The 22,236-nt window shown below is 35.1% G+C and overlaps 1 protein-coding gene across 1 annotated transcript; it reads left to right on the plus strand.

The window, feature by feature from the left end:
• Positions 1–16,932: 16,932 nt before the first annotated feature.
• On the plus strand, positions 16,933–17,773 carry LOC102667771 (14-3-3-like protein). Its single transcript, XM_041006130.1, has one exon. It carries the CDS (start codon positions 16,950–16,952, stop codon positions 17,346–17,348), a length of 399 nt encoding a protein of 132 aa, XP_040862064.1. The 5' UTR covers positions 16,933–16,949; the 3' UTR covers positions 17,349–17,773.
• The last annotated feature ends 4,463 nt before the right edge of the window (positions 17,774–22,236 follow it).

Genomic DNA, 22,236 nt, shown 5'->3' on the forward strand with positions numbered 1-22,236 from the left:
AGGGGAAAGAAAAGAGTAGAAGTGAGAAAGCAAGAGAGAAGAAGAAAGAAAAAGCTTCAACTTCAAATGAGGATACGAAAGTACCATATCCTGTGGTACCTTCCAAGAAGGACAAGGACCACCATCTGGCGAGATTCCTTGATATTTTCAGGAAACTAGAAATAACTATGCCTTTTGGGGAAGCTTTGCAACAAATGCCATTCTACTCGAAATTTTTGAAAGATATGTTGAAGAGGAAAAATAGATACATCCACCAGAAGAATATTGTTGTGGAAGGCAACTGCAGTGTTGTAATACAGAGAATTCTTCCACCAAAACATAAGGCCTGGAAGTGTTACTATTCCTTGTTCAATCGGTGAAGTCAATGTGGGAAAGGCTCTCATTGATTTGGAAGCCAGTATCAACCTAATACCGCTCTCCATGTGTAGAAGGTTGGGATAGTTGGAAATCATGCCCATGAGAATGACTTTACAGCTTGCTGACTGATCCATCACAAGACCTTACGGGGTAATTGAGGATGTTCTGATAAGAGTGAAACATATGGTATTTCCAGCTGATTTTGTGGTCATGGATGTGGAGGAAGGCCATGAGGTTCTAGTCATTTTGGGACGTCCCTTTATGTCAACTGCAAGCTGCATAATTGATATGGGAAGAAAGACACTGGAGATGGGTTTTGAATATCAGAAGATCAATTTTGATCTTTTTGAAGAAAACAAGTCGGTGCCAGAGCATAATGTTTTCTTGTAGGTGATGGAGGTTGAAGAAAAAGTCCAGAAGATGAGGACCAATATTTGGTCGCCCATTGAGGTAAAAGGGTCAAGCTAATGACGTTAAAGAAGTGCTTCCTGGGAGGCAACCCAGTTCTAATTTCTGCTATTATGTTTTTTTATGCATTGTATAATGCGGAACATGCTTCATAATCATTACATTAGGGTATATCAGCTTGTTTTTGAATGATAGATATAAGGGCTTTTGTGATGTTTGAAACCCTTATACAATGGCTCGCGCTAAGTGCATCTTTTGTCATGCGCTAAGCGGAGAGTCTCTAGCGCTTAGCGCTCAACCCTTTCATCTCAGGCTGATTTAGTCCGCTAAGCTGGCCAAGGCTGAGCTAAGCCCATTTCAATTCGATCTGAATTGGGCTAAGTGATGGCCTGCTCGCTAAGCGCATCATATTCACTAGCTAAGTGCGAGACGTCGCTGCTAAGCCAATTTCGATGCGGTCTAAATTAGGGTTCATTGAGCTAAGTGCTACTCATGCTAGCTAAGCCCAATTCCTTGCGGCCATAGCAGCGCTAAGTGATCCATCATCAGCTAAGCGCATGCCCCTCTGTATTCAAGATGCATTATATTAGCTAAGTCGACCCAAAGCCAGGCTTAGCGAGAGTTGCAAGTATTATGATCTGCAGAATTTGCTGAGCACCTTTCTGTGTTCTAAGCCCAGTTTTTTTTTTAAAAAAAATAGATTTTGAATTTCAAACTTGGGCTAAGCGCGCAGTTCTGCTAAGCGAACCTCTTTGAGAAACCAAACGTCTCTCTGGCTCGCTTAGCGTTGCGTTTTGCTAAGCGAGAGGATCAAAAATTGCTTAAGTGCGTGTAACATCAGTCACACTCGCCTTTGCCTGAAATTTTTAGAACACTGCCTGCATCCTCTCTCTCACTAAATTCGTGCATTCTTGCATTTATTCTTTCCGCATCTTCTACGCATCTTCAGCAAACAACAATCCAAGTAAGTTCCTCATTCCCTTTGGTGAACCTTAGGGTAGAAAACCATAGAATTTAGCTTTTAATTTTTAGGGTTTTAATGATATTGGATTAGTTAAAAATTAGGACATTATGAATGATTGTACTATGTAGATAGTTTTGACTAGTTTGCATGTTTGATATGCCTTTTAGAGGCTCAAAAATAGAGGAGAAAATGAACTTCGTTTTCTGTGTTTTTCTAAAAAATGCGATGAATTCGCTAAGCGCGCATGCTGCCCTAAGCAAGTTCATCAATATTGCTTGAATATATGCGTTTTCAGACGAACTTGCTAAGCACGCCTGCTGCACTAAGCGAGTTCATCTTTTGTGGATGAACATTCATCTTCCTGATGAGATACCTGTGGCTAAGCGGGGCTGACTCGCTAAGCCCAGGTAACTTAGTCAATTTTTTTTGTTGAAAGCCACGCGCTAAGCCCAGCCTATATGGGCTAAGCTCATTTCATTGCGGCAGCCATTGGGCTAAGCGAGCCTAGCTCGCTAAGCCCACATACTTAGTGAAATTTCTGAAATTCATGGTGCCGCTAAGCGCAACCCTGCTAAGCTTAGCGCATAATCTTTTGCGGCCTTGATTCGGCTAAAGCGCACCCTGTTGTGCTATGCCGAAGTGTTATATTTCTGAGGGCGCGCTAAGCAAGTTGTATCCCGCTAAGCGCCCATCGTCAATTTCAGCAACTTGAATAAATGTAGTCTAAGGTGAATTTTGAGTTTTTTTTCATTACAAATGGCATTGAGAAAAAGGAAAACCAGGGCCAGAGCAGATGACATCCCTTCATCATCTACTCCAACACCTCCATCTACATCAGCAGGACCAGATGCCCAGAGCTCCCAAATCACAACCACTATACTGCAAAGCTTATTCCAGGGATAAGTTATTATTATGCAAAGCCTACAGATGGTAGCTCCTCCAGGGTCCATTATGTCAGTAAAGCAGTTCCTTGAGCAGGTGGCTTGGCCTAGAGCTCAACCCTCGATTATGAGAACTGGTGGAAGCTTTGCATCTCAGGCACCTCAACAGGAGAGATCCGACAAGGCTGCCGCTCCTCCTGAGCCTACACCTACACAGGTTGAACCAGTGGCAGCTGATCCACATTCTCCAGTGGCAGATCCATCATCTCCTGAACTGGAAGCAGCTCCCCCATCTTCACCTATTATTATCATCTCTGAAGACCCTACAGAGTCAACATCTGGAGAAGTTGTTGCTCTCTCTGATTCCCCTGTTTTCCATCTGATAGATGAAGAGGAGACACAAGATCAGTCACAGGATTCTTAAATTCCTGTCCTTCCGTTTATGTTGACAATTATCATAGCTATTATGTTTTAAGTACCTTTCCTTAGATAATTCTGGTTTAAACTTATGTTATAGACTTTTTGTGGAAAGTTCGTATGCATGTTTTGAAGCATACGGAATAGTTTAACTTGATCTTGATGATTATGCAGTGAAACACTTTTATCTTTTTGTGAAATTGGTGTTATAAACTGATTTTGGATTGAATGCATGATTGTGATGAAGATTGTGTTTATTTTCATAAGTTTGACCAAGTGTGTATGTTAGACAAAGAAAGAACAGGAATATGAACTTGCAATTAGAATTGTTAGTCAGTAGACAGGTTGATTGAGAAAGAAAAGCTTGAACCATAACCGGTGAGAGTGTGATCTTAAACTGTGAGTGAACGACTAGCTTTGAGTATTAGTCTTTGCATCAATTTCTGAATTTTAGAATGAAATGTATGAATGTGGACATGATGAAGGCCATGGTTGTATATACAAGCAAATTGACCAAAAAGCTTACCTTGAATTATAATTGTATCCTTTGCACCCTTTGTGAGACAAATTAAAGTTGCAAAATTGAACCCTGAACTTGAATGAATAACTCTAGATGCCTTGTTTAGATTCTAGGAGAGCATATGGTTCAAGGAAATCTACCCCAAAATTTGGGGGAGTTAACTGGGATGTAAAGTAAAAGGTAAAGCACATCAGCACACGTAACAAATAAGTTGTGTTAAAAAAAAGAAAAAAAAAAAGAAGAAAGAAAGAAACCAATCAAAGAAAGTATGTGCTTTTGTAATAAGGTCAAATGCAAATTAAAGTGAAAGGCTAGTGAGTAAGCTAATTGTATTGAAAAGACTACTTGGATAAGTCTAGGATTTGTGCTCTCTTAGAATCTAAGCCTTTGAATCCTAGAAAAACCAATTATTTTTGTAGCCAAGCCTCACTACAAGCCTGTGAAAGTCCTTCTGATTCTATTTATGCATTTCTGACTTTATGGCATGAGATGAAGTGTAAAGACTGGACCTCTTGCTAGTTGTTATTGATGAAAAGCTTAAACACTTGTGCTTGAGTGAAACAATAGCCGTGAGACTGTGGTTTAAGCTACTTTCCTTGATATCTGTCTTATGCCTAACTCCAATTAATTGTACAGGATACATTATATTCTTCTCTTTGAATAATTGCATGCTTTGTGAAAGACAAGAGATGAGGGTATTTTACTTCATTCTATTATCATTCAATCAATAGTTTTTGTTGCATACACCTTTGTACATAGTCACTGCATATTCTTGTCACGTGGGGACCAGTGAGTTGTTCTTTATTTGCTTGAGGACAAGCAAAACTGTAAATTTGGGGAAGTTGTTAGTAGATGAATACGACTAACTTTTGTGTAAGAAATCTATGAAAATTGTATCTAACTCCTCCCATTTATGGTTATTTTGTAGTATTGTAATTACTTTTTGTTAAATATAGGTAATAAGTACTTAGTACTCCCATTTTGTGTATTTAATAATCATTACCTTTCAATTTCAGGTTAATTAGGCAAGTTTATGAAGTGTTGATTTTGATTTGCTCGCTAAGCCAATCTGCCCGCTTAGCGAGCCATCAGCTGAGTACACCACTTGATGCAATCCTACCCCCCAAGGGCATTGGATAGAAGACTCCAAGAAGATTGGGCCAAAAATGCAAGAGAATGCCTTAGGGTTCTCATGAGCCTTAGGGTAGATTTCTGAGCCCATGGGCCAAGGTTGGGTCCAATTATCTTTGTACAAATGATGCAATCCTACCCCCCCAAGGGCATTGGATAGAAGACTCCAAGAAGACTGGGCCAAAAATGCAAGAGAAGGCCTTAGGGTTCTCATGAGCCTTAGGGTAGATTTCGGGCCCATGGGCTAAGTATGAGCCCACTTATCTTGGTACATATTAGATTAAGGTTTCATTAATTTTGGGCCTTGTATTTAGGGCTCCATAATGTAGGTAGGGTACCCTAGAAATATAGGATTTTTCAGCCCTTGTATTTTAGGGCACCTAGATTAGTTTTTTGTATTAGGGGTAGTTTTGTAATTTCACATGCACTAAGTGGATATTTGATGTGTTTGGTTGGAAATAAATTTAATTGAATTGGTAGAAGCCCGATCCAATTAAATTTCAGAGGGGGAGGTGAGCATTTGCTTACTACACCCCATTGCCACATCATATAGTCACACTTTGTGCATGTCCTTCATACTTTTCATGCCTCATGACACCTAAGCACACTTAGTGGAGAATCTTGGAATTGATCTTGGATTAGTGGGCTGAACCATAACTAAAATTCACTAATCATAATTAGTGAAATTTTGGCTCCAAAGTTTGGCTCCACAAATTCAATTTCAAATTCAAGTGAAATTTGAATTTCCCTCGAATTTTGTGTGACACTTAGGCTATAAATAGAGGTCATGCGTGTGCATTTTTTTCAACTTTGATCCTTTGAATATTAAACTTCAGATTTCAAAGCTCATTTAGAGCACAAAATTTCGTGCTCTTCTCTCCCTCTCCCCTCATTCATCTCCTTCTTCCTCCAAGCTCTTATCCATGGCCTCCTATAGTGGTGAGCTTCTTCTAGACTCATCTTCTCCTTGAAGTGGCGTCTCCTCTCTCTCTTCCTTTCTCCATTCCGCTGTCATTCATCTTCCAAGAAACAAAGGAATCCATTGATGAAGAAGATCCTAGGCCTACAAGCTCCAATGAAGCTTGCATCATGTGGTATCAAGAGCATCTTCATCTAGGTGATGTTCTTTTGCTTCCTCTATCTTTTTGTTCGGTGAATTCTCTTTAATTCCTTGTTCTTCATCTTATTCTCCATGTATATCCTCCATTGTCTTGTGGTTTGGTGCTGTTTAGAGTAGATTCAAAAAAAATAAACCGATTAAATCTTAGATCTACACTTGTTCTTGCATTTCTATGGTTCAAATTTTGTAGATCTACTCTTGAATCTTCGTTTTGTGTTGATTTTAGGTTCTATCATTTTTCATTCATAATATTCTTCTGCTGAACCTTAGATCTAAATGTTCTTCCAAAATATTGATTAAAAAAACACAAAAATCTAAGTGTAAATCACTTAATCCATGTTGTCTTAGAGTCATGTTTAGTCATAGTAATTGTCACATTATGCTCTAAGTTTGTGTTGAATTTTTATTTTGTTTATTGAATTCTAGATACATTTGTTCATGTATTCTTGTCATTCTTAGCCTATCTTTTGAATTTTGAGTATAATTCATGCATGTTATTTAGTTCATAACATGTTCTAAATCAATTCCTAGAAGTAGTCTTGTTGTTGAACTCTTTTTTGTTTTCTAAGATTCCTACATGATGCCTATGATGAAGTTGAGTTGTGGTGCTGAGTTGTGGCTGGATTTGTGAATCAAATAAGTCTTAAGCTCTCTTGAATTGTGTTATTCAAGATAATTGAGCATAAGCAAACACAAATTGTAACTATCCAAGCCTTAAGCAACATAAACACTACTCTTGATTTCTAGGTTGAAATCGCTGGTGCTGGCAGCTTGAACATACAAAATTGTATAAATTACTGGGAATTGGTCACTACGAGTTTTGAGCTGAAATTTTTACTGAATTTTCTAGACATCAGGACCAAAATTATAAAAAAAGAACCAAGCGATTTGGATTAAAGGAAAAAATAAGAAAAATCGCACAAGTTGGCAGAAAAATCAGTGTCCAGGAAAAAAAAAGTGAAAGGAAAGTGTGCTTGTTGTTTTGGCTCAAAATTTGTTCTATAATTGGTGCCTATTTTATACCAATCCTAGTTGTGAAATTTCAATTGAAAATTATTGTGAAAACAAGTTCCAAAACTAGAGGTTTCTTCAGTCTTTTTTTTTTATAGTTTTTCTACTCTACTCTAGAGCCATTCTAGGTTTCTCTTTGAGTCCTAGCTTGATTTTTTGTGCTTTTCATTGCTTTAATTGTTGAATAATCCTTGGAAATTTATCTTGTTAAAACTCTATTTTGGTTTAGCTTTCATTTCAATTTTTTTGGTCTTTGGTTATTGCTTGTGAGTTGCAATATAGGGAATTGGAAACGAGGATTGGTGCCATATCTTGAAGAATTTGAGTCAAGAAGCAAGGGGCCAACCACCTTAAGAGCTATTGGACTAAGAAGCACTCCAAATTGAGTGAAACACTAAAGAGAGAATAGCCACCACAATTGAGGACTTTTTTCTTTGTAATTTTGTAATTGGCAATTTTCTTTGCTTTCAAATTTTGTAACAAAAAGGCCTTTCATTGGAAGTAAGTTGGGAGCCTCCACTAGGTCACCCTACTTCCATTTGTGTGTAATAATTTTAGGCAATTTTCCCTTAGGATAGTGAGTGTTTTGTTGGGAACCTTAAATGAGGTCATCCAAACACTCTTAGGATCCGCCTAGTTTTCATTTCTTGCTTACTTTCATAGCTTATTTCCTTTACCCTCCATTGTCAAACCGTCTAGATAGATTTCCTTTTACCAATTAGTTTTTACCTTATATTTCACACCTCTTTTAGTGTTTATTTTGGCTAGTTTCAACCATAGTTTCTTTTACCTTTGTTTTCAAACCCCCAACAAGAAAGAACCATAACTTAGGAACCAACATGAGTCTTCATTCTTCATCTAGTGTTAATGGTGAGGGTTCTACTCCTAAGGACCCCTTGTATAAGATATTAGATGAGTTGAGATCCCTTAAGTTGTGGAAAGAAAAACAAGAGAGAAAAGAAAAAGGTAAAAAAAGAGTGGAAGAAATAAGTCAAGATGAAAAAGAGAAAATAAGAGAGAAAGAAAGAAGAAAAATAATGAAAGAAATGAAAAGAGAAAAACATGCCTCCTTTAGTAGTCATAACTCTTGCAAGAGTTTAAGTGAAGAACTTAGCGACTATTACAGAGGGCGTCATAGCTCACATACTAAACATCACTCCCAAAGAAGAGAAAAGGATAGAAGGCCTCAAGAGGTTAACATTAGCCTCCCATATTTCCATGGAAAAGATAATGTTGAAGCCTACTTAGATTGGGAAATGAAGGTTGAACAACTCTTTGCTTGCCATCATATTAGTGAAGAGAGAAAAGTTCCATTGGCTACCCTTAGCTTTCAAGGGTATGCCCTCTATTGGTGGACTTCCCTTGTTAGGGAACGAAGGATTCATGGGGATCCTCCAGTAGAGTGTTGGAATGATCTTAAGAGTGCCTTTAGGAAGAGACACATTCCCTCCTACTATGAGAGGGAGCTTATGTACAAGCTCCAAAGGCTTAGACAAGGGTGTATGAGTGTTGAAGAATATAGACAACAAATGGAATTACTCCTTTTAAGAGCTGGACTTAGGGAGGAGGAAAGAACAAGCATAGCTAGGTTCCTTAGTGGGCTTAATATGGAAGTGAGGGACAAGGTTGAACTCCTTCCATATAGGGACCTAGATGAGCTAGTCCAACTTTGTATAAGAGTGGAGCAACAACTTAAAAGAAAGCCTTCTTCAAAATCTTATGGCTCTCACTCTTATCCAAGGAAGGACCAAGCCCATGGAATTTTAGGGGCTGCACCTTCAAAACCCAAGGAAGATAAGGGTAAGACCATAGAGAAATACACCCCTAAGACTAGTTCCCAAGAAAGGACTAGCAAGATTAAATGCTTCAAATGTCTTGGGAGAGGTCACATTGCCTCTCAATGCCCCACAAAGAAAACCATGATCATGAGGGGTCAAGACATTTATAGTAGTCAAGAGGAGACTACTTCTTGCCCTTCCTCTAGTGGAAGTGAAGATGAAGTAAGGGGTGAAGAGTCTAGTGAGGAAGTCTACCCCCATAAAGAAGGTGACCTCTTAATGGTTAGAAGGCTCCTTGGAGGTCAATCTTGTGATCTATCTCAATCCCAAAGAGAGAACATCTTTCATACAAGATGCAAAATTTTAGATCAAACTTGTTCTCTCATTGTGGATAGTGGATCTTGTTGCAATTGTTGTAGCACAAGATTAGTTTCCAAGTTGAACCTCACTATCATTCCCCACCCAAAACCTTATAAACTTCAATGGCTCAATGAGCAAGGGGAAATGATAGTTAACCAACAAGTGAAGGTACCTTTCTCCATTAGGACATATAAGGATGAAGTTAATTGTGATATAGTTCCCATGGAGGCAGGACATATTCTTTTAGGAAGGCCATGGCAATTTGATAGGAAGATAATTTACAATGGCCTAACTAATGAAATTACCCTCACCCATCTTGGCACTAAATTTGTGTTGCATCCTCAAACACCTTCACAGGTGGCCAAAGATCAACTAACTATGAAAGATAAGAAGGATGAGGAAGAAAAACTAGAAAAACAAAAGAAAAAGAAGGATAGTAAGGCCTTGTGTTCAAAGGCCAAGGGGAAGGAAAAAGAGGAAAAGGATTCCTCCAAGAAGATTGTTAACAAGGAAAATCATTTTGCAACAAAATGTGATATTAAAATAGCACTCCTTCTTAAACAATCTTTCTACCTTCTCCAATCAAGGGAAACATTCCTTAGCACCGCCATACCTCTTGAGCTTGAGGTCATTCCTCAAGTAAAGGAGTTGTTGGATGAGGGTTTGGTTCGCAAGAGCTTAAATCCTCGTGCTTTGTTGGTGCCTAAAATAGGTATTATTAGGCACCAAATCCCTATGATAGGTGGTATAATGAATGTGTTGAGTGGTGCAACACTCTTTTGTAAAATCACTCATGCACCCAACATCTTCATGATTTGTGTACATAGGGACTCATTAGGTAGGTTTGTTCTTATTTTTTGTTTCAATGCAAACCTAGGTGCTCATATGGGACACCTTAGGTTTGTCGTAATTTTTTTTAGAAATAATCAACATGAAAATAAAGAAAAAGGTATGTATTATTCCATTACTTTCCTTAACTTTTTAAATAGTGATCAAGGGCTTCCCATGGACCCTAAGAGAATAAAGGTCATTCCTGAGTGGCCTACTCCACCAAGTATAAGGGAAATTTGGGGCTTCAATATCTTAACAAACTTTTACAAAAAGTTTGTCCCATATTTTTCTATACTTGTAGCACCACTCATTGAGTTGGTGAGGAACTATATTCTCTCATGGGAAGATGACCAGGAAAGGGGTTTTTAGTCTTTACCATACTCTAACATACCCAACATCACTGATACATATGGTTTCATTCTTTTTACAGGTGATGAGGAAAGAATCCATGAGTTTCAAGAACCTCTGGATTTGAGGTCAAATACTTTTCAAGGGGGAGGGAATGATGCAATCCTACCCCCCAAGGGCATTGTATAGAAGACTCCAAGAAGATTGGGCCAAAAATGCAAGAGAAGGCCTTAGGGTTCTCATGAGCCTTAGGGTAGATTTCAGGCCCATGGGCTAAGTATGAGCCCACTTATCTTGGTACATATTAGATTAAGGTTTCATTAATTTTGGGCCTTGTATTTAGGGCTCCATAATGTAGGTAGGGTACCCTAGAAATATAGGATTTTTCAGCCCTTGTATTTTAGGGCACCTAGATTAGTTTTTTGTATTAGGGGTAGTTTTGTAATTTCACATGCACTAAGTGGATATTTGATGTGTGTGGTTGGAAATAAATTTAATTGAATTGGTAGAAGCCCAATCCAATTAAATTTCAGAGGGGGAGGTAAGCATTTGCTTACTACACCCTATTGCCACATCATATAGTCACACTTTGTGCATGTCCTTCATACTTTTCATGCCTCATGACACCTAAGCACACTTAGTGGAGAATCTTGGAATTGATCTTGGATTAGTAGGCTGAACCATAACTAAAATTCACTAATCATAATTAGTGAAGTTTTGGCTCCAATGTTTGGCTCCACAAATTCAATTACAAATTCAAGTGAAATTTGAATTTCCCTCCAATTTTGTGTGACACTTGGGCTATAAATAGAGGTCATGCGTGTGCATTTTTTTCAACTTTGATCCTTTGAATATTAAACTTCAGATTTCAAAGCTCATTTAGAGCACAAAATTTCGTGCTCTTCTCTCCCTCTCCCCTCATTCATCTCCTTCTTCCTCCAAGCTCTTATCCATGGCCTCCTATGGTGGTGAGCTTTTTCTAGACTCATCTTCTCCTTGAAGTGGCGTCTCCTCTCTTTCTTCCTTTCTCCATTCCGCTTCCATTCATCTTCCAAGAAGCAAAGGAATCCATTGATGAAGAAGATCCTAGGCCTACAAGCTTCAATGGAGCTTGCATCACCACTCTTGCGGCTGAGCGCGAGGAAGAATCTAGAAGAAGGATGAGTTGTACATGCGCGCTAAGCGAGAGCTCATCCCGCTAATCGCACCACTTGCATCCATCCGCTAAGCGAGAAGACGTGCGCTAAGCCAAAATTCACTTATGTGCGCTCAGCGAGCCAGAGTCGTGCTAAGTGCGAGAGCACCAATGAGACCACCTATTTAAGCCTGAAATCAGAAATGGAGGGAGAGTTTGGGCATTTCTCGAAGCTTTTGCATGTTTAGAGATTTCTAGAGAGAGAAAGGTCCAAGTTCCAGAGAGTTTTGAGAGCTTTTGTTGTGCGAAGACTGGCAGAGAACTGAGCTTGAAGAGGAAGCCATCCTGAGAGCATGAGATGAGTTTGTGAGTGATTGTGAGGTTCTAGATGTGGAGGAGACATCCCCACTACTTGTATTTCTTCAATTCTTCATTTTTCTCTTCTCTTTGTTGTAAAGGAAGCTTCCCAGATATGGAGAGCTAAATCCTCTGTTGGTTCTTCCTTGTAGGTACTTGATGTAAATACCTTTATATCTATTTAATGATGTTTTATGTGTTCTCTGTGGTATCAGTACGTCATTTTATTATGCTTTTGCCTTGATCACATAGATGCATGCTTTGTTAGGATCATTCAATAGTGAGAATTGGTCTGATTCTTAGAACTTGATAGGACAGGGCTAGTTTATCGTATTATCACGAGGGATCAGGGTATGGTAACCTAGTTGTTTGTATGTTTGTCTTAATGCGGTTCTGGTCAAGTTTAGTCCAACAAGAGGGATCTGAGGACGATGCTTGATCAGGATTAGGCTAGACTATCATGAAGGATCAGGGTTTAGCATTTCAGGATACACCATAGAACACATAAGCATCGTTAAGTAAAGAATATCCTTATAACATCAGGCACCTAATAGGAAGAACAACATGTTGTCTCCTTATAACATCACGTGATTTTCCTTTTTAATAATTAGTTTACATACCTGTTCATAGTCCACACATATATTTTCATACAAGACACCTATTCACGGAATATAGCTTTACCAAGTAACACAAGTTCCCCAAGAGTTCGATACTCGGTTCTTACCGTTTTATACTACTTGCACGATCCGGTGCACTTGTCAGGTTCGATCAATCAACTACCCCACACTTGAGCATTTTTTAGCCTTAAGAAATTATTCTAAATTAGAAACTAACACAACTTTTATGAAATCATGAAACCGTTTATAGAGTGTTAATTCAAGAGAAATTTATGTGTTTGATATGCTATCAAATGGTGATCTGTATCTATGCATTTGTATTTTCAAATAATGCATCCATAAGACGATCTGTCATAGCATTTCAAGTAGTGAATTTAAGACTTTCATTTAATACTATATGTCTGGGATTCTTTTATGCATAAAATATTTTCCTAGGATCTGTCATAGCCCTACAAAGAATAAATGGAATCTACAGTCTGGAAGATGTTAATCCTCATTAAATGGCACATTTTGTTGTTGCAGACCTACTATGGTGAAAGAAGTGACTTCCCTGCTAAAGTACAAGACATATTATCCTATAAGCATGAACTTTGCATGAAGAAAGGATGTGCATTTAATGAAAGAATTAAATGCTCCAACAGACTCAAGACTTCAAACGAAGAGCAGAGTAAAGAATCCAACCATTGTGAGACAACAGGTACTTGATAATGAAGGCTATATATAAAAGAAGCTTTGAAGGAACAAGACATGAATAATCTTCGTAAACATATTCTTTCATTCTTTTGTGTAAAGATTTTTGTAAATCTTTGTATAGATACTAAGCTCTTAAAACACTTTATATACCTTGGGAGAAAAGACTAAAAGTGTTGAGTGATTTATTTGTCTATAAAATGATCACAAATTTAGTCAGTGCGCAAAACCTCTAACAAATCTTGTTGATTTATTTAAAGCTAGTAGTGGCTTGTTAGGACAAAGAATACTGGGTTTAAAACAAGCTTGGGGAAGAGCTTGCATGTGTGAGAGCAAGAAGTGATAATGAAAAATACTCGTAACTTTGATAAGTTAGTGGAAACTTGGTGGGTTGCCAATGACTAGACGTAGGCTTGGGTTTGAGATGAACCAATATAATTCTTTGTGTTCTTTTTTCTATTACTTTAATTGACAAAGAGTTTGAATTTGTTTTTAGATCTGATATCTTGTTTTTTTTACAAAGAAAATTTTATTTCTCATCATCTGATAAAGTCTTAACCAAACTTCTCTAAGTGTTTTTAGGTTTACCCGCATCAGACAATAAATTTGTTTTTATTCTTAGAGATTTTTTTAAATTTCTAAAAACCCAAAAGACAAAATTCAACCCCCTTCTTGTGTTATATACTTCTACATAGAGAATCCCTTAAATTATTATAGACAGAAAGATGTAGAGTTGATAGGAAGAAACAACCACATTCACAAGATAAATCTCATAGAATTCCATTAGGCTTTCAATGTCAACCAACATGTTCAGTTCCATAAAGACCAACTAATCACTCATCTTACCACTCCTAGTGTTTTAGGAAAAGAGATAAAGTACTCATATCACAACCCAAGAAGTATGCATTCAGTTTATTTATCAATCAACTCAACCTAAGAAAAATTATAGTATGCATGAAAGTGATGCATCACAAGGTGTAATGGGACTAAGCTACAGTGAAAGGTGGTTAGTGAAAAGAAAATGATAAAGAAAGACTTAAGAAACAACCTGTACTCAGTGACAAACTACCCAAGGGGGACAATTGTTATTTTTTGCACTTACACATCCAAAATTGTAGGGACCAAGCTTCTTCTTATGCTTATGAAACAAAACTTTTCAATACATTTGTTTGAAGGCCTTTTTGATTGCCTTATTTTTCCTTTATGGATTTTTTATTATTATTACTAAAGGAGAAGCATCATAGGAGAAATCTTTGGTCCACCCAAACCAATATTCGGTGATGTCCCCCTATTTTTCAAGTCATCAAGTAGCAAGCACTAAACTTTTAACACAATTGGGTAACAAAGAAAATATCAATTTAGCTCAAAGGGAACAACTAGGGAATACAATCACTACTGGAAAAAGCATATTCAACGACGATTTTTTGACACATTCAACGAAAATTTTGAACCGTCTTTGAAGCTAACGTCGTGGAAAGTCAAGACTTTTCACGATGGTTCCTAAAAATTGTCTTAGAAAAACTATCATTCTAAGATGATTTTGACTTGAAAAAAGTCTTAGAAATGTCTTAGAATGTATTTAAAAAAATTTTAAAAATTGGGTTAGAATGTTTTCTTTTTTAAAAATAAAAAATGAAGTTTCTAAAATGATTTTTCTGAAAAATTGTAATAGACTTTTTAAGACAATTCTCAGAATAACTGTCTTAGAATTTTTTTTAAAATAAAAAATAAAAAAATATAGAGGATTCTAAAATGATTTTTGGATAATCGTCTTAAAAAATAAACTAAGACGATTCTCTAAATAATCGCCTTAAAATATCTTTTTTTAAAAAAAATTATAAAAAATTAGAAGACCATTTTACTAATACAAAATAGATTTCTTTTACTTATAAAATGATTGTAATTAAATCCATAAACATTCAAAATTCTATGCCAGTAACATCTTCTAAACTCTGCAATTAAATTATGACAACACATATCAACCCTGCTTACATTACAAAAATTAAACACTAATAAATTAACAACTGAATTCATAAACACTAATAGATTAAACACTAATAACGAGGGAAGCCAATTGTGAATACAAAGGCACAATTATATCACTATCTCACGTATAAGGAGATGCATTAAAAGGAAGTAACAAAACACAAATTTATTGGTAACTCCAAATAAAAGATTTCTGAATATGTAAGCACCTTCGTAATTTAAAGAGAAATAAAATAAAAAATATAAGGAGAGAGATGGAGAAATGAGTAAAAATATATGAGAAATACTATAATAGATCTCATTATTGTTAAAATTATTTTATCTTATTTCTCCTTCATCAAACACTCAATTATTTTGATCCAGCATAACTCAAAATGATTTTACCTTATTTTTAATCGTAAAAATAATTATATATATAAATTTGTGAAACAATATTATATCATAGATTATGCATATATTCAATATTAAAGAAAGGTAGAAAGCCTTGGACAACTGCAAAACTATCAATCAGTAAGCATAGAATAGTTTTATTGCATTTTAGTATCACATGCATTTACTTGCATACATCCATGCTTTACATATATGTGAAATCTTATTTGCCAATAATAATAATAAACTTCTAAGATCACCTTTGTTGATAAATGCTTTATGATCTTGATTCTCCATTGTTGATTACTTGGTCTTGATTTCTCTTACACCGAAATCTTCCTTTCGATCACAGACCCATATCAAATTGAAATCTTTTAACTCTTAAGCTAGAAATAATTTTAAAATGAACACTTATATCGATACTAGTGCCTCCTTCAAAACTTTATATTATTAAGGACCATGAAGATTTTGAATCACTTATCTTTTCTTTGCCTCGGGATTTCTTAGATAAGTCATCCTGTTCATGATTATATATGTTTCTCATTATCTGCTCTTCTATGTCACCTTTTATCATTCCTGTAAAAATGTATATAGATTAAATACAAAAGGAAAAAATAAACGTCTTTAAAGCCTACATGCTATTTCAGAATTCAAACAATTGTTAATTCAAAGTCAAAAAATAAAAAGTTTATTTGTTTATTAAAGTGAAAGTCCGTCCAGAGATTTTAATTTAAGAAAACAAAGGATGACATGTTAGTTCAAGTAAATGTGAAATTACAGGTTTTGTTTCTATATCATTTCCCTGCAATTGTTTATGCTATTGAGTCTTTAATAAACACAATTCAAATGTAATATGGGAATTATATGCTTGTCAAGTGTGAAAATGTCAATTTGATCAAGAACTGTGAAAACTGCTCAAACTGTGCATGTGAGCACAGGGATTCTTGAATGCACTTAGTATGTATGTATCTGAATAATCTGAATTTAGATAAATGAACAATTCTTTCACTATCATTTATATATATTTTTTATTGGAACAATAGAGAAGCTTGAAAAACACTGGATAAAGAATAATTTCTTAGCTATGCAGATTTGTATCAATAACTTCATTTCATACCAATCATGATAGACTCCAATAAGGCCTCTGTCAAAGATAACATCAAGAGTGGGTGGCTTTTGTGCAAGAACTACATTCATCACCCACACAGGATCGGATTTTAAGGCTGCCACGAAACCTCCAAATACATAAGGAATCCCTGCAGCTTTAACTTCAAGAGCAGTTGCAGCACTGATACTTTGTGCTAGATTAGGATCCGTGTTTATCAAAGATAATTAGAACCGAACAAATGGTGGATAAATGCAACTATGGTACACTACTAGAAAAAGTTGATTTTACGACGTTGATTTTAAATTGATAGATAACCGTCTTAGAAAGAAATGCGGTGACATTTTTGTAAATAAATACAATCATTCTAAGACGGTTTTATAAAAACCGCCTTAGAAACTACCATTCTAAAAAGGTTTTGAAAAACCGTCTTAAAATAAGTGTATTTTTCTTTTATAAATAAATAAATATAATAAAATTAGGGTTTGAAAGTGTTGGAGTAAGAAGAGATCATCGCGCAGCCACGCTACTTCTGGACCTTGTCCTCCATACTCTCCCTTGTGAATGCTTGCAAGAGCGCGGCCCATTGGATCCCCTGGACGATGCCGAAGTAGCGGCAACAAGGACCAAGTCACCGTCATCCGTGACTACCGCTCAAAAATCGAGGCCGAGCTCTCCAACATCTACAACGGAATCCTCAAGCTCCTCGACACTCGCCTCATCCCCTCTGCCACCTCCAATGACTCCAAGGTCTTCTACCTCAAGATGAAGGGAGACTACCACAGGTACCTAGCCGAGTTCAAGACCGGTGCCGACCACAAGGAAGCCGCTGAGAGCTCCGCCTACAAAGCCGCTCAGGTTTGCTTTTGTTTCCTTTCGGTTTTTTCGATTTTATTTTTTATTTTCGAAGTGCATTATTTGTTTAGGATGAGAAGTAGCCTTGAAGGTGCAGGCCATTATTGAACTTGGGAGATATTCACTTAGGAAAATGTTGAAAGTTACCAAATGGTTTTCATGAACTCTGGTTTCAAAATGCCGCTAGTTACCCTCCTTCGCATTAGTCTTCTTCTCTTTCTCACACATTTCTACAAAGCATTTGTTTTTTTTCTTTTCTTTTTCATTTATCGTTTTGTGAAACTTGGTTCATATCTTCATTTTCCCCTTTCATTTCTGTTTCTTCGTTGCACACATTCTCTTTTACTGTTTCTACTGAAATTGCACATTTCTTTTGCTTCAGCTTTTGTGAGAAGGCTGTTAGTGGTAAGAAAGGATTTGTTCTTGGAAGATGTTGGCGATTCTCCAAAGTCCGAAAACGTGGAATGCGCGAGTAATGTGGATGATGAAGAATCTATTGTTCCGTTAGGGATTGGATTTTCGGACACAGCTTTTGAGAATTGTGGTATGGCTTATTAATCTTACTTTGTAGAACGCCATTTACAATCTTCATGCAACTCTTGTTCTCATTGAAAGTACACTAAAACGGCATTGCAATAAACTTGTTGGCTTATTAAGTTATATTTGTATATTCTTTTTTTGTTGAATTCTCAATTTTTTTATATTATTTACAGCTTAGGTGATCCGATTGAGCTGTAATTAGTTGTTATATTGTTATTAGCTTAAACATTGGGGAAAATCTTTCAGAAGCTCCCTCACCAAACTATATACTCTGCCTCTTATCTGCTCTGCTAACTTCAATTGGAAAACAGGCGGGAATTTCTTCAGAAGCTGCTACTGCGGCTGCTTTGAAGGTTGGAAAGAGGCCTGAGAATGCAGGAAAGCTTATTGGGGTAAGATCAAAATGTGCATAATGCCTACGAAAAAGATCAAAATCAATACATAATAATTGTACAAAAAATTTAATCCATTTTGGTTCTGGAATGAGATGGATCTTTGTTAAATTTATGAAAACATCATACAAATGGAGTTCTCATTTTACCAATATGATCATATTTTAATTTTTTTCTAAGCAACCTGACCTTCAAAGCAAGGTCTAGGTTTTGGCTCTTAAGGGAAAGTGTGCAAATTATGTCATATCCACTAGTTTATGATGTCATTTAAGTATCCGGTTGCTTGCATAGTAGCACACTGTTAATTTTCATCCATTTAGTTTATGGAAAATGATAATTAGTACGGAAGATGTATGTACGAATCCATATGAATTTTAAATAAGGTAAGTTTATTGAATTCAGCTAATACTCTCTCTCTCTCTCTCTCGCTTGAATTGTTATCCATCACTTTGATTTGTTAATATTAAATTTGATAAAATTTGCACCGCTACATTTCTTACTAAATAACACCTCTCTTAGTTTATACATGGTTATCTTGTCCTACTTGTTCATCTTTTTTGATTGGTGGGTTTATGTGTTAAGGACCTGGAAGGATGGGAATGAAAACTTAGCTAGATTTGTCTATAGTGCTTAGTGTGCATCCACCTAGTATTCAGGCTGGAAATGCTTTGTATTGTGTATTATGTGCTTTTACCCTGCTATTATTATGGGCTAAGTTTCTTCTCTTTTTCCTTTCTTTTCTAGTTGGCACAACTAGCTTGAATTATATAATTTAAAGTAAATTTTTATTCTTCTTTTGCGGAAGGAGGGGTTTTTGGAATATATTCAGAAAAGGATCACTTCACATCCTGCAAATTTTCTTTTTCTATCTGCATAAATGTTATCATTGTTTCTGCCAATTTTACTTTTTTTGTACTTAAAAGCTTCATATAATTGTGAAATTTTAGTATTAAATTATTCTCTTACGTTTTAATTATATATAATTCCTAGAACCTATACTATAAAGTAAAAAAATACTGACTTAGTTTATATACCATAGTAAAAAATACATGCAAATATGCAATAAAAGAGTGGAAGTAGAAAAAACATTATGCATTTTCATACTTTGAGGACAAGTGGATATTATGAAATCGGATGTTGGGCCCCAAAGGTGTTTTGATTATTAGTATTATTACAAAGTTTTGTTTTGATTATAAGTATTATTATAAGTGGATATTATGAAATCGGATGTTCGGCCCCAAACATTATGCATTTTCATATTTTTTTCATTTATTTTTGTTCTTAGAATAAAAACAAAAAAACATATTTTAATTTTAAATTAAATTTAAAAAGAAATATTTAAGATATATGTTGTGAATTAGAAGTATATTTCTTATAAAGTTTTCAATTACCAGCTATTCATTTATTATTTGATTTATTATTTTCACATTATATATATACTTCACGAAATTGATCATGATAAATCTGATAGAAAAACTCTTACTATTTTGTTTGTAGTCAAGAAAGCGTGTTTCCTTTTTTGCAGTTACTTGCCTTCATGACATGCATGAGTTTGTACAATCCCAACTCATACTTGCAGTAAGTATTTAGTTTCTATCCTTTTCTTGTTGTTTGTACTTTTTTTTTAATCTTTTTTCTCAAACAACATATGAATGATAAAGATTAAAATTTAATTAAGAATCACATAATAAGTTTTAAAGTTATGTATATATATTTTTTTAATTTTCATCTTTCACTATATTTAATATTAGGTGCTAGGGGTGGCTGTTTCAATCTAACCATGAAGGGCTATATTTAATATTGGGTGAAATAATTTTTTGCCTTTTTTTTATTTTCACGGTTAGCGATAATACTAGTATACAATTAAATTCATTTCAGTAGAGTTCTGTTATATAGAGTGGTTGTATAATTAAAAACATTACACTGCTTCTCTTCTTTATGATAATATGCTGCCTTACAATCCAAATGATTACCCGCCACTTCCAGAACTTCATTCTAATGATGATGACACCGAGATAATTATATTAAGGCAAGTTATATAGCTATCTTTCTTCAAACATGCTTAAATTTTAGTTAGTTAACATATTATTTGTGAGATGGAATCTTGGTTCCAATCATAACATAATCAACTAAAACATGAATATAATATACTAAGGTCGACTTAATTGGCCATGGAAGTTTAAATTATTTGTACCAAAATTATCTTAAATTAAAATTTCGTTGTTGTCACTAAACGTATAAAAAAAACATAAATAATAATATCAAAGTACACCTCAATTTTTAATTTCAAATCATTATATATATTATTTTTAATAAGCAATAAGTGATTATATTGGTTTCATATTTCTAGGAATTAAATTTTGAAAGTATATAAAATTTTCATCCGATGAAATATTTCAATTTAATTCTACCTCTTGAATTCAATTGGGTATGTCTAATTTTTAGGTGGCTATTGAATTTTAGGCAAGATGGGCTCATGGAGCTCTTTGGCATGCTTCGTTGTGGCACATGCATGAGGTATGCTTCCCGAAGTGTGGTTGATAGGTAGCACTAAGACGCTTTTAGTAACTTCTCTCCATCTTTTACACGGAATAGTTGCATGAAAACTTTTTTCACTCCTCCAACATGAAGAATTCTAGCTCCTAGGCTTAATTTTCCTTTCATTGTATCAGTTATTTTTTGCCCAAGTTTTACTGCATGCAACTTTATTTTGTGACTAATTATGATTTAAAAGATTAAATTAATTTATCTCTAAATGTGATTAGAAGTGTGTTTATATACCATGTTCATTGAGTCCAGTTGCAAAGATGTTAGTCTTTCTTCCAAGCTTGTTCATCTTGATAAGAACTGAATTTACTCTACTTGAAAAACTTATGCTTATTCTGTGGTTGAAGAAAATTTTGCTGCTTGCTTTTATTAGAAAAAAATATAAGCATAATTTTTAAAAATATATTATTAAATATATATATATATATATATATATATATATATATATATATATATATATATATTAAAAAAAATACATTCTAAGATTCTTTGGAAAACCATCTTAAAATGTCTATATTCTAAGACGATTTTCTAAAAACCGTCTTTGAATCATAATTTTAATTTATTTTATTTTTTTTAAAAAAAAAGAAATACAGTCTACAATCTAACATTCTAAGACGGTTCTTTAAAAACCATCTTAGAATCATAATTTCTTTTTTATTTTATTTTTAAAAAAAATTATATTCTAAGACGGTTCTTGAGAAACCGTCTTAAAAAAGCTATATATTATAAAATGATTATTTTTCCTGAAAACCGTCTTAGAATATATAGTTTTTCTAAGACAGTTTCTAAAAAACCGTCGTAGAAAATTCTAAGACATCGGCTACAAAGACGGTTCAAAACCGTCACGAAAAGTGCCTAAGAACCGATGTAGAATCACCTTTTTGTAGTAGTGGTACCAATACAACACCATTAAAATTAAGATCAACTAAACTACAAACTTGGCAGTATATTTCATTCAATTACTTCCTTCTCACCAAGTATATAGCCGGTGAAATGGTTTAGGTGACAAGAACTTTGAGATATGTAAATTATCAGGTTGCACATGAAAATTCTAGTATCAAAATGTTGTCCTTGTCCCTATACAAACAAGAAAAAAAATTATAATAAATCTTAAACTTGCATGGTACATCCAAGCCCAACTTTCTTGGCTTCAATTTGTGTTTCTGTTTCTCTCCTACTCCGTTGCTCATATGTCTTCCTCTTTGTTCATGTTTGACTATGCTACTAATATAAATCTCCCTCTTTCATACTAAAGAGTTCATACTTACATGTTAGGAGGCTCAACTTGTTACGTTTTACCTCAAAGGATGCTTCGTAGGTAATGGCTAAGATGTCTCATATTTGTTTAGCACTTCTGAAGCTATTTACTTAGGAATGTTCATCTTGTGATAGAGAGCATAATAAAGCATTCCTTGCACGTGAATTGATAAGAAATCTGGAGTTATGATCATCCATCCATTTTTTCCTAGGGATCTCATTCTTTTGAGAATCTAAAGTGTAGAAGCAAAGCCTTT

Source organism: Glycine max, chromosome 10, assembly GCF_000004515.6.
Source record: "Glycine max cultivar Williams 82 chromosome 10, Glycine_max_v4.0, whole genome shotgun sequence".
NCBI classification, from domain to species: Eukaryota; Viridiplantae; Streptophyta; class Magnoliopsida; order Fabales; family Fabaceae; genus Glycine; species Glycine max.